Source organism: Chelonia mydas, chromosome 2 (genome assembly GCF_015237465.2).
Source record: "Chelonia mydas isolate rCheMyd1 chromosome 2, rCheMyd1.pri.v2, whole genome shotgun sequence".
Taxonomy (NCBI): Eukaryota; Metazoa; Chordata; order Testudines; family Cheloniidae; genus Chelonia; species Chelonia mydas.
In genome coordinates, this window is record NC_057850.1 from 97,390,623 (window position 1) to 97,404,572 (window position 13,950).

General features: G+C 47.3%; 1 protein-coding gene across 2 annotated transcripts in view; it reads right to left on the reverse strand.

Annotated features, from left to right (window-relative positions):
* Window positions 1-13,950, reverse strand: part of FBXO15 (F-box protein 15) — a 54,281-nt gene that overhangs the window by 28,761 nt on the left and 11,570 nt on the right. For both annotated transcript variants that reach the window (XM_027822387.3, XM_007059926.4), the window contains exon 2: window positions 1,356-1,475. In XM_027822387.3, the coding sequence (XP_027678188.2) occupies window positions 1,356-1,475 (120 nt within the window). The remainder of the gene's footprint in view (window positions 1-1,355; window positions 1,476-13,950) is intronic.

Consider the following 13,950-nt stretch of genomic DNA (forward strand, 5'->3'; position numbering starts at 1 on the left):
CAAAAGTTTGAAATAAACTTTTTCTATTGTCTTCATTTTTCCGAGCGTTGCAGTACCCTGGTGTCAGAGTTACCACTGAACAAAGGACCTACTGTGGGAATCAGCAACCTTAAGGTCTTTCCTGATGTCTATGTCCATTTGCAAGTGACCAAGCAAATCAATTATGGGTCAGAGCAGGTCAGCTGTGGTTCTTGTGAAGAAGCTGCATGTTTAAGACTACTGTTTACTCCAGCAGTTTGTGATTTTCCAAACACAGGTTGATCAATACCACTAAAGACTACGGGAAATATGTTAAAATCTCAACATCTAAGGCTGTGGTCACTTGCAACCACGGAATCTGATTGAAACTCATGCTCACTTTAATCCTGCTAGCTCAGATACTGAAGCAGTGAAGCCGTGGCAGCATGGGCTTCAACGTGGGCTAGCCACCCCACTAATTACCTGGGGTTCCAATACAGCTTCATACCTAGTAAGATGCAAAAAGAGTTACAAATAGTATCAAGTAGTTCCCTTGCTCTAGAGTCCCATTCACCAGTTTTGGATTTTATAACAACATTTTCCTTTTTTTTTTTTTCTTTTTTTTTTTTTTTTTTTTTAGAAAATGCTTTTCCCTTTTCCCTGTTGCTGTGTGAAAGACAACAGGGAAAAGTGATTAAATAATTAGCTACATAGGCAAATGCGGAAAATGGCTGCACACAAAGTGCTATCAAATGCACAAAGTAAGCAAACTCAGAAAAGTTTCTCTAATCTTCCAGTTATAATAATCTCAGACGTTACTTGTACAACAGTAGGTACAAGATTTTTCAGAGAAAAATGTGATTTTTCTGTCGAGGGTGTCCCTGTAACATTACCAGGCACAGCAGTACAGTTCCATCTTCAAGACCTGTTCTGAAGGAAAAGGCCACCCATTTTACATACCCCATCATTCTAAAATTCCCTGTGCTAAATATACTTCTCACCATGAAAAGTATTTAAAAGTTTAATTACAAACTGCCATTTATTAAACTAACATGTAACAACTTTGATTTTAAGAAGTGATATACCTGTAGTTCATTCATCAAGACCATAGGGTTGCACACAGGTAACTGAGGGATTAACATGGCCTGCAGAACCTTCATTAAGGGGTGAAAATGCACAAGAAAAGACCCAGTTTATTACTCAGGGCCCAATTTGAAGCTTCAAGGTAGGCTGGTATAAACCACTCGATTCACTTTTATACTAAGAATATTTGATATGGAAGTCACTGAGATACAAACATGGAACTCCCCTAGGCTATTTTTAAACATGATTATATTTCAGAGTAGAACAGCCTCTTTAAAATTTGATTATCACATTGAAGCCACAGACATACTCACCTCTCAAAGCCTGGGCAAGATTTTGATTTCATAGAAGTCTTCTGATAATGCCTTTGAATGCAAATATTTTGGGTTTCAGATAGTTTCGCAGACATAGCAGTGAAGATTCCTGACCTCTTACTACAGACAAAGATAAGGCTGTTAATAGTCACATGATCATTAACTGGGAAAAAAAAATATGTAGCAATATGCACTATGCCTCACAACAGAAACAAGATTCAGAAGGACATGTTATATGGCCAATGTTTCACTTCATAATCAGCACTTCAGTAATGTGAAATTATTGAGCTGATGGGAGGAAATGGGGCTGAAACATAGGGCTCTGCTATGACCACTCAGGTCAATCTCTACTGGTACTCAGATGAATGGTACCATGACAATAGCCAGTTTTACCAGTGAAGACAATCCAGTCACCTTGTTACAAAGAGCAACATGGCCAGCATACTCATGCTACAGAAGAGACTCTGCTAAGGACTCAAGCTGCTCAGACTGTAAACAGAGATTTAACACCAAGACATAGGACATTTTTGTTGACCCACCTAACTCTGGTATGTTAATAAAAATAAAAATCAGTGTAACTTAGGCTTTGAATTTGTCAGAGCCCAAGAAAAATTTCACAAAGCTATAAATCTGGATCATATCTAAAATGTGCAAGTATATTACCACCTCAGATCTGCTTTTGTGTAACAGTATATATTTTGCAGTCATAGGAGTACTAAATCACTAGACAGGTGGGTTTTGCCGCTGTTTTTATGCATTTAGTTTTTAACATGTGCTGGAAATGTGAGACAAATTGCCATTTCTTCCCACAAAACAAAAAAGTAACATGCTTGTGCCAAGGGCAAAAAAAGCCACATACCTTAACCTGCCACACATTTTATACCTAAGTTTCCAAAACAGTATCTATATATTCATAATATTCTTAATTATCATCAAACCCCACAAAAACTCTGGAAGAAATAATAGAATATGTAGATGGAGCCTCAGAAACCTAAACAGACTCTGACAACCAAGCACCCACTGTTTCTGTAATGCCATTGAGTAGAGCTTCCTATATTCTCTCTTTGTTAATCCTCCAGAGTTTGGATTGCCAGCTGGCATTCAAATATCTCGTCAATCCAACCTCTATACCTAGGCAACCAGCTGATGCTGGGGATGCTTAAAAAGAAATCTAATTTGGATGGACATGGATCAGCACAACATTTAATACACATAGGTAATAAATAAAGAACATTTTATGGTCATGGAGCAGAAATAAAACTTAGATAAGGAACAAAATTAACTTTGACCTCATTACGTACTATGCTACCTTCACAAATTACTATCCCTTCATAGTAGAAATCCCTAAGATCCCATTGGGCATATTTCCTTCTGATCTAAAAGTAATAAACTGCACACTTCAAAAGCCAATCCTCTAACGCAGCAATTCTCAACCTTTCCAGACTACTGTACACATTTCAGTGGTCTGATTTGTCTTGCGTACCCTAAGGCTCATCTCACTTCAAAACTACTTGCTTACAAAATCAGACATAAAAATACAAACATGTCACAGCACACTATTACTGAAATATTGCTTACTTTCTCCTTTTTACCATATAATTATAAAATGAATTGATTGGAATATAAATATTGCCCTTGCATTTCTGTGTGATCCTTGAGCCTGCTTTTCACTTGTGAGCCTTGTCATTCTGGGAGGCAGTGAAGCAACAGCAACAATTAAGTTTTTCTCCATATTGAGTCTATTCCTGTAAACTACTGTAAAACTAGACAAATACTGTATCTAGATGAGTTGACGTACTCTCTGGAAGACCTCTGTGTATCCCCAGGGTTACGTGTACCCAGTGATGAGCTGCCAGAAGCTGAAGAACCGGTTCCTTCAGCAGCTTCAGGTCTTCGGCGGCACTGAAGGACCCGCCGCCAAAGGCTCGGAGTGCCACCGGGTGAGTAAAAATTCACAGGGGAGCCTCCCCAGCCGAGAGCTCAGGCAGGACAGACGGGAGTTTGCCCACCCCTTTAACAACCGGTTCTAAACCGGCTTCTAAATTTAACAACCGGTTCACGTGAACCGGTGCGAACCGGCTCCAGCTCACCACTGTGTGTACCCCTGGTTGAGAACCACTGCTCTAATGGACCAGCACGATCAGTAATAACATATCGAAGTGTATGTCACATATGATCCTGAAGGTCAGATGTATGTGTGACTATGTCTGTTAAATACTGTTAATAGGTAATTTTGGATCAAAGTTGACATTTTTAATTGTGAAAGGGAAAAATGTCACTTTGCATTTTTCAGTAAAACTGCTCAGCAACTGGAACACAGAACTTCACCCTTACCAAGTTAAAGAAAACACCAATCTTTAGTTGTGTACAGGTTACCAATATCACTGTCTAGAAAAAGGGATGAAATTACATCATCTTGGATGAAGCAATGTCATTAAGATTTCTGTGTTCTGAGGGAGGTTTTCAAAAGCACTCAAGGGATTTAGGAACATATGTCCATTTTAAAACCAATGGGATGTGTTCCTAAACCCCAAACGTGCTTTTGAAAATCTTCCACTCTATTTCTACACCTTGCTAAAGCCTTTGTTTTTAAAACCTTGTATTCCATTTATTATTGTTCATCTTTCAAAACAAAAAGTCCACAGTTCCCTAATTCATCAACTAATTCAATCATTTTCACATGCACTGTATGCACGACGATAAGAAATCAGTCCAAATACAAGAAAAACTTTCATGACAAAATAGATAAGGCTGGCCTGCCACTTAAAATCTAAATGCCAGATGTTGATCCCACACACACTTTTTTCAGAAGCATCATTTATCATTATATTAAGAGGCTCAAGCTCAAAGGCGCATAACAGCCTCAATGGTTGATTCATTAGCTATTCAGTTTGTGGCACTCAATTTTATAGCTGTATTTTCACCTCAATAACCTGTAGTATATGCAAAGTGGAGACAACCTTTTCTTAGAGAAGAAGTAATCTAGTCTGTTTCAAAGAAAATAGCAAGTTGTAATTAAAGTTGTGACAATATTGATTCTGTTTCCAAAATTTTAAAATATATCTAGTCATAAACAATGACAATAATAATTTAAATGGCTATTTCTCATTTCATCTGATGAGGTCCAAGTGCTTTACAAGGGGAGGGAGTATTACTAACCCTCTTTTACAGGTGGAGAAACTGAGGTGAAGAATGGATAAGAAACTTGCCAAAGGTCACACAACAGAAGGGTTGAGAACACAACACAAAAGTCTTCTGACATTACTACTAGGTCAGCGTTTCTCAAACCTTTGGAAGCTGAACCCCACTCCAGAAAAATGAAACCTGACAAACCCCCACACTGCAATTACAAAGGTGTATAAATTATACATGGGGGAATTATGCACCACTGCACATGCACAGAATTTATGTTCCCTGTAGATTTCTTTGCTTCCCCACAGAAAAATGACTCTCTCACGGAGAAGCAAAAGGAAGTCACAAGAGCGGTGATGCGACCCTCCCCAGTATGTTTCGGGGGCCCAGGGGAGCCAGCAGAGAGGTAAAACTGTGGGCCAGGAGGAGGGACTGGGGAAGACCCAGCTGGTGGCTCCTACCCTGTACCGGGCTCAGCTGCTTGTCCCAGATGGGCTCGGGAGGATGGGACTTCCTCTTCCCTTGCACTGCATCCAGGGCCGGGTCAGACCCACCCCCAGATTTCTCCCCTGGCTGAAGGAAGTTCTGCAAACTCCCCCTCTGTCCTCCCCCTCCCTCCCCACTTACTGTACCCATCGCTCCTCAGCTGCAGGGGGAGGGACCCTGTACAGCGAGCTTCTCCCCCATCCACCCAACCCCTGTGCATCCAGACCCCCTTATACCCACATCCTCCCGCCAAGCCTCACCCTCCCGCACTCATAACCCCTCCCTCCAATGAGCGCCACTCCCCCTGCACCTGGACCACCCCAACAAGCCACCCACAGCCAGATCTACACCCCACCAAGCTCCAACCAGCTGCACCTGGACCCCCCCACTGAGTCCCTCACACCCATACACCCCTGCCAAGCTCTATCCCCCATACCCAGACCCCCAACGCTGAGCCCCAACCATCTTCACCTGGACCCCTCTGCAGAGTCCCATTACCGTTGCACCCAGAACCCCCCAGCAAGCCCCTGTGCATCCAGATCCCCCCTGCACCCGGATCCCCCACTGAGCTGCCCACCCCCAGATTGCCCCACACAGAATCCTCTCAACCCACACCTGGATCCCCCCACACTTGGATCCTGCCTTGCTGAGCCTGCCTGTCCACACCTGGCACAGAAGGGAATAAATATATAAATCAATCAATCAATAAATGTGGAGGCTCCAGCATGGCAGTAGGGAACACAGGCCACTGCCTGCACGGAGGTGGGAGACTGCCTTGTAGTCCCTCCCTGCCCTTTCGCCTCCCCAGACACGGACTCAGTGGTGAGGCTGCACCCGACCCTGACACAGTGCAAGAGCTGGGCCTGCCCCAGAAACATCCCGGGGTTCTGCCCCTCCACGCCAGGTACACAAAGATAGCAAGTAAGAGGGACAGAGTCTCACATGTACGCCCAGCCCTGGCCCCCCTTCCTGTTTGCTCGGTGATGCATGCAGTCGTCTCAGTGCATCTTTCCAGGTGGCCATGCCTGCTCCACGAACCAGGTGATCCCCCGCTTGGAGCAATGCCGAGCTGCTCCTCATCAGCATTTGGGGAGAGGATACCTACAGACAGATTTCATGATGCATGACAGAAAGGGGCCATGACCAGGACACACTGCAGTGCACGGTCAAAGTGAAGGAGCTGTGGAATGCCTACCACAAGGTGCAGGAGGCAAACAGCCACTCCGGCGCTGCACCCACGAGCTGCCGGTTCTACAAAGAGCTGGATGCGATATTCGGCGGCGACCCCACCTCCACTGCAAAGACCACTGTGGATACTTCGGTGGCTTGCATGCCAGTTGAGAGTGGACTGAGCCAGGAGGAGGAAATCTTGGATGAGGAGGGGGAGAGAGACCCTGAGACAGAAGATGACTCGGAGGCCAGAGATGCATGCAGCCAGAAGAGGTTAGCCAGTCACAGCTGTCGGAGTTTGGTGAAGCGCAAACAGGAGAGGAGGCCCCTGGTAAGTGGATCTGATTTTGGGAATTGCTGAAGCGAGTTGTTGGGGGCAGGAGGGTTGCAGAAAGCAGGCTTGTCTCCCACTGCATGTCTAGTCTGAGCATTGGAACAGGCTGTTGATTGACTCCCTCACTTCAAGGAAATCTCCCTCAGAGATCTCAAGGAAACTCTCGTGGAGGTACTGGACAATCCGCTGCCACAGATTCTTTGAGATTCAGAGCTGCTTTGTTTCTTGCCCCATTAATGGTAACTTTCCCACGCCACAGTGCTGCCATAATGATCACATCCTGTGGAAAGTGTGAGGACAGGAATGATTATCAGGCCCCCCCTACCATGCTCGTTCTCCCGAAGAGCCACAGTGCCCAGTGTACAGCAGGATCCGGGAAGAGAGATTTACCCTGCCCCTGCGGCTACTCACCATTTTGGGGATCTTGTGGCTCATGTGTGCTTGCCTGGGGTCAGCCAGTTAGTGTCAGGTATGTAAGTACTGGCTGTGTTTTAAATCACTGAATCAGTGTTGTCTATGTTGCAAACAATGCTGCTTCTGTAAAATGTTGCATTTAAACTTCACAAAAATGACCTTGGGAGCTCAGCCTCCCTCTTTGTTATCGGCAGCTGAACGGCTGCATAGAATTAGAAAGCGGCCAGAAGAACTAAGGAGGATTTTCTGCGTGATGTTATGATGCACTCTGCCACCAAGAAACAGGAACTGAAGGAGGGCTGGGACAGCGAGAAGAGGGACCGAAAGGAGAAAGTGGCACGCCAGAATTAAGCCACAGAGCAGCTAAAGGTTATGGAGCGCCAAGCAGACACGCTCCAGGCAATACTAGTGTGACGCTCTGTACCTCGGGGTAACACCTTACACCCCTATATTATCTTTATTAAATGATTGTGTAGTATCCAATGCAAAGTTTGTCATGTTGGGTATCTTCGGAAGGCTCATAATGCACTGAGCATTGTTGTTATAGTGACGTTATAGTAATTGTTACAGTAATGTTATAGTTTTCAGAGTAACAGCCGTGTTAGTCTGTATTCACAAAAAGAAAAGCAGTACTTGTGGCACCTTAGAGACTAACCAATTTATTTGAGCATAAGCTTTCGTGAGCTACATGCATCCGATGAAGTGAGCTGTAGCTCACGAAAGCTTATGCTCAAATAAATTGGTTAGTCTCTAAAGTACCACAAGTACTCCTTTTCTTAATGTTATAGTAAGATTACAATTTCACATATATAGTTATGAGGCTGAAAATGTATCCTCAGGGCTTAAAGAAAGCCCATGCAAAAACTCTCCAAGAACAGAGAGGCAGTTCACTCCTCGTCAGGCATGGATGGGACAAATCCAGCCCAGCCTCACAGGAACAATGGACACTGGCTTAGGCAGCAACAAATGAATCTGTTAGACCAGTGGCTCTCAAACTTTTGTACTGATGACCCCTTTCACATAGCAAGCCTCTGAGTGTGACCCCCCCCCCTTATAAATTAAAAACACTTTTTAATATATTTAACACCATTATAAATGCTGGAGGTAAAGCAGGGTTTGGGGTGGAGGTTTACAGCTTGTGACCCTCCCCATGTAATAATCTCACGACCCCCTGAGGGGTCCCAACCCCCAGTTTGAGAACCCCTGTGTTAGACCCTCAAGGGAGTCACCCCCTTCCTTTGGGCAGTTTGGGACTGCGATGAGGTAATGCTCACCTGACTCTGAAGGGGGTTGGGGGGAAAAGCCAATAGGAAATAAAGGACATGATAAAAGAGAGAGACATTTTGCCATGCGCTCTCTCTTCCACCTACATCTACAGACACCACCAAGTGATTGAAGCACTGATCAAAAGAGAGGCCTGACTGAAAAGTAACCAGCCAGCCTGTGGTGAGAAGCATCTAAGTTTGTAAGGACACTGAAAGTGTTAAGATCAGCTTAGAATGTGTTTTGCTTTTACTTCATTTGACCAAATCTGACTTGTTATGCTTTGACTTATAATCACTTAAAATCTATCTTTATAGCTAATAAATCTGTTTGTTTATTCTACCTGAAGCAGTGCGTTTGGTTTGAAGCGTGTCAGAGACTCCCCTGGGGATAACAAGCCTGGTACATATCAATTTCTTTGTTAAATTTATGAACTTATATAAGCTTGCAGCGTCCAGTGGGCATAATGGGACACTGTAAGATGGAGGTTCCTAGGGTTGTTTCTGGGACCGGAGATATTGGCTAGCGTCATTCACTTGCAAGCAGCTGGGAGCAGCTTACGTACCAGAGGCTGTGCATGAACAGCCCAGGAGTGGGGGTTCTCACAGCAGAGCAGGGTAAGGCTGGCTCCAAGAGACAAGGATTGGAGTGGCCTAGCAGATCACTAGTCCAGACAACACCAGAGGGGAACATCACAAGTAGCTTTTCAAACCGAGCAGCTCTGCGCCCACCCTCCCCTGCAGCCACTGTTACAAAACTCTTTCCCATGCGCCCCTCAGACACTGCCAACACACTCTTATCAACTTCCTGGCTCCAGTCTGTACCCGCTGCATTCCACTCCTGCCCCATCACAGTCCAGCCCCATGGACTTGCAGTACCCACTGCACTCAACACCCGTCCCTCTGCAGTTTGGCCCTGCTGAAGTACAGCACCCGCTATATTGTACTCCAAAGGAGAAGGCTGGATATAATCCCTGGACACATACAAATCTTTAGCTGCCTGGGACCTTCCCTTCCCTCATCCCCCTCACTGCTGATGGGTTTTTTTGTGTGACTCTACCCTGGTTGTTGTCTTTTAATAAAAGAATTGTGGTTGTTTGAAAGCAATCTTTATTCTATTAATTGAAAGCAAAAAGAGCACTGCAAAGCAACATACAATTATGTTAAACCCATTTATTGCATCATGTGCACCAATCACCTACTAGCATTACAAGCACTGCAAACCCAAATATTACTAGCTTTCAGCTTCAAATTGCTGCCTCAAAGCATCCCTGATCCTTATGGCCCCGCTCTGCGCTCCTCTAATAGCCCTGGTCTCTGGCTGTTCATATTCAGCCTCCAGGCGCTGAGCCTCTGCGATCCAGCCCTGAGTGAAGCTTTCACCCTTCCCTTCACAAATATTATGGAGCGTACATCACGCAGCTGTAAGCATAGGAATATTGTCATCAGCCAGGTCCAGCTTCCCATAGAGGCAGCACCAGCGGGCTTTTAAACGGCCAAAAGCACCCTTAGCAGTCATTCTCCACTTGCTCAGCCTGTTGTTGAACCGCTCCTTGTTGCTGTCAAGTTGCTCCGTGTATGGCTTCATAAGCCACGGCATTAAGGGGTAGGCGGGGTCTCCCAGGATCACAATGGGCATTTAGACTTTCCCTATGGTGATCTTCTGGTCCGGAAAGAAAGTCCCTGCTTGCAGCTTCCTGAACAGGCAAGTGTTCCGAAAAATGCATCATGCACCTTTTCGGACCAGCCAACGTTAATGTCTGTGAAATGACCACGGTGATCCACAAGTGCCTGGAGAAGCATTGAGAAATACCCCTTGCGATTAATGTACGCGGTGGCTAGGTGGTCTGATGCCAGAATTGGAATACGCGTGCCATCTATCGCCCCTCCGCAGTTAGGGAAGCCCATTTGTGCAAAGCCATCTACAGTGCCACACACGTTGTGAAGGGTTCATGTTTAGTTCATGCACCTGGAAACTGATGAAGGGTTCATGTTTAGTTCATCCACCTGGAAACATTCAGGGCACACCCTGAGTGTTTTGCAGGAGCAGTGCACACACTGCTCCATCCAAGGACATGGACCATGGGAAGTCACCCAGAGGACATGAACCGTGGGAAGCTTCCTTGGACTGGGCTCAAGGCCTGAGAGCAAGGACAGTAGTAGATAGAGGCTAGTAAATAAGAATATTAATCAAAGTCATATTATTTCCTTTGTTGTGTCCTTTTGCGGTTGAAGTATGTAACGCGCAGGGGGGAGAAAATAAAAAGAGAAGGTGGAAAGCTGACAGGGAGAAGCCCGTTAGCAGACCAGCTCGCTTGCTTGCTAAAAGCTGTGTTCCATCTTGTCATTGAACCGCCACAACTGGCGCCCAACGTGGGGCCCTCAGCACTCACCTCGCCCAGCAAGGGTTTCAGACGCGTCACCCATCCGCTTCGCGGATCCCGGTGAGTATTTTTCATTGTGGTAAGTATGGGAAGCTCCCTTTCTGCTTTGCAAGTGCAACACCGTAATGAGCTACAGTATTTGCTGCGTAAGGCTCAGCATGATTGCCCCACTCGAGAACTCACTCTCCTGCTACAGGAGGTGAGTGCCCAATGCCCGTGGTACCCTGAAGCCGGAATCCTTAAGCTAGCGGACTGGGAGCGGTTGGGCCAGACAATTGCACAAAGAGCCACGGGCGCCCGTGCAGGCTTTACATGCCTGGCACCTCTGCCGCAACACGATACAGCGTGTCGCTTCAGACAGGCCCTCCCTCGCGGGGCTGGTGCTCTCGCCACTCCCTTCCGCTCCTGCAGCCATCCCCCCTCCTGACGATGCGACACAGTGTGTCGCCTCGGAAAGACCCTCTCCCACGCCAATAGAGGGGCTGCCGATCTCGCCACCCCCGTCCGCTCCTGCAACCATCCCTCCCCCTGCTTCGCCCCCAGTGCCTCTATTACCACTGCCTCCCTTGTCTTCCCCACCGGAGCCGGTGTGTGATCACCATCCCCCCGTGGGGCCCCATGCTCCGGGGCCCCCCGGGGGGTCGTCCGCGTCTGCTCAGGGGCTTTCGCTGGTGCAACAAATGGTTCACGCAGTGAAGACTCGCCCAGATCTTACAGCACAGGAATTAGCTGATCTGGTCTCAGTTTGCCCAGTGACCTGGCAGGATGATGGCCAGGGCAACCAGGTTGCAAACTGGTCAGTTTGCCTTACTCGGTGATCCGAGAGGTAAAGAAAGCGATTCGTGAGTTCGGCCTGACTAGCACGTATGTACGTGGTCTCATTGAAGGGCTAGGTACTGGGTACTCCCTGGTCCCTGAAGATTGGAAGGCGCTGTTGCGCATGATGCTGACACCCAGTCAGTATGTTATTTGGCTTAGTGAGTATCGGCAGATGGCGGAACGCCAAGCCCAGGTATATAGAGAGCAAGGTATCATTTATGAGCACTTGGCAGGGGAGGGCCAGTTTGCTACTGTTCAGCTGCAGTCTCAACTCCCTCAGGCCGTCTTCCCCATTATTTCCACCTGCGCCCAGCATGCCTTCCGGAAGGTCCCGGATTCGGGCAGGCCTACTAAAAGCTTTGCCAGTATCCGTCACGGTGCATCAGAGTCCTTTATGGATTTTACCAACAGATTGCAGGAGGCTATCCTCCGACAGGTGGATAGCCCTGCAGCAGCTCAGGAGATCCTGTTAAAAATGGCAGTTGAAAATGCGAACGAGGATTGCCGCCGTGCTCTCCAGGCGGCACAAGCCTCTGGAATTCTAGAGCTGTCGGACATGCTGCGGGCATGCCAAAACATCAGAACCCAAGCACATAAAGCTGGAGTTCTGGCTGCCGCCCTGCGAAAAAGCAGAAAGGAGGGGAAGCGTTGTTACCGCTGTGGTAAGGAGGGTCACTTTCAGCGGGAGTGCCGCTCCTCGACGGCGCCCGCTCGCCCCTCAAAGAAGTGCCCCAAGTGTTGGAAGGGCTATCACTGGGCTAATCAGTGTCGTAGCGGGTCGGGAAACCGCACGACGGGTCTCCCCCGAACCCAGGGCCAAACGGGGGTGTTTCCCACTCAGACAACTGTTCCTCTGCCTTAAAATCCATGACTCCATGAGGGCGGCAACTGCCGGAAGTGCAGGCCTTGATTTGATTATGCAGGAGGACGCTGATTTTCGGTTGCCTGGGGAGGTTTGCGCCATACCTACGCAGGTGACGGGACCTCTCCCTGACGGATTTGTGGGTCTGGTTCTCCCTCGCTCACATGCTGGGAAACAGGGTTTTTTTGTCATCCCAGGGGTCATTGATGCCGACTACAATGGCGTTATTAAGGTTCAGGTATGGACCCATCTTCCGCAGTTGCTCCCGCGTGGACGGTCAATTGCGCAATTGATTTTAGTCCCCTATCAGGTGCCAGCCACAGAGGATCGAGCCCGGGGCGGAGGCGGCTTTGGATCAACGCTGTCTCAGTTGCCGTCTCACAACATGTCCTCTCCACTTGTTGCTCTAACAATGTCGGTCCGCCCCTCGAAACCTCAGTTAACACTTCTTTTAAATAATGTTCCTTTTACAGGGTTGGTGGACACTGGAGCTGATGTTATGGTGATTCGTGATCCGGAGTGGCCGGTCAGTTGGCCAATAGTTCCTTCTAAAGAGTTGTGGGGGATCGGGGGTAGTAAACCCGGGCGCCAAAGTTTGTCTTGGGTCACGGTCTCTAAACCGGGAGGCCGTGCCCTTGCTACGATCCGCCCTTTTGTGCTCCCTGTCCACCTCAATATTTGGGGCCGTGACTTACTTACAAAGCTGGACACCACCCTCGATATTAATATATAATGGCCCAAAACCCTCCCTCACCCACCTTGCCCTCCGCATTGCCATTGGTATGGCAATCCTTAGAGCCCGTATGGATTGACCAGTGGCCCCTCCCTCTAGAAAAGCTGAAAGCGCTTCATTTGCTTGTGCAGCAACATTTGCAGGCACAGCACTTGGAGAGCTCCACTAGTCCCTGGAACACCCCAGTGTTCGTTATTAAGAAAAAATCTGGTGCATGGAGGCTGTTACATGATTTAAGGGAAATAAATAAACGTATCCAACCCATGGACCCCTTGCAGTCTGGGTTGCCAAACCCGAATTTAATTCCTCAAACCGATCAGCTTTGTGTGTTAGATTTAAAAGATTGTTTTTTCACCATCCCCCTTTGCCCACAAGATCGCGAAAAATTCACGTTTACGGTGCCAGAATATAATAATCAGCAACCCTCTCAAAGGTATCAGTGGAAGGTCTTGCCCCAGGGAATGCAAAATAGTCCAACCTTGTGTCAACTTTTTGTGGATCGGGCCCTTGCCCCTTTTCGTGCCCGATACCCCACATTAAAGGTCTACCATTATATGGATGACATTTTGCTTAGTGGTCCCCAGGTCACGGCACAACAGCTTGAATATTTGTCCCAGGTTCTCGGCCAAAATGGCCTATTAGTGGCACCAGAAAAAATCCAACGCTCTTATCCCTACCAATACCTCGGGCATAAGGTTTTACAAACCTATGCTGCCCCTGTTTGCCCGGAAGTGGTCCTACCCCAACCCCTAACCCTTGTTAAATTACAACAGATTTTGGGTCACTTAAATTGGATTTGACCCTATTTCCGTCTCCCCACTTCGATGCTGCAGCCGTTGTTCGAGCTCCTCCATGGAGCTCGGGCACCGGGCACAGTTATTGCCATCACTGAGGAGCACATTGCCTGCATTCGACAGATCAATGCAGTGTTGAGTCAGCAGTTTGTGGATAGACTCACTGAGGTTCGTCCCCTGCGGTTGGCTCTCCTTGCCACCCCTC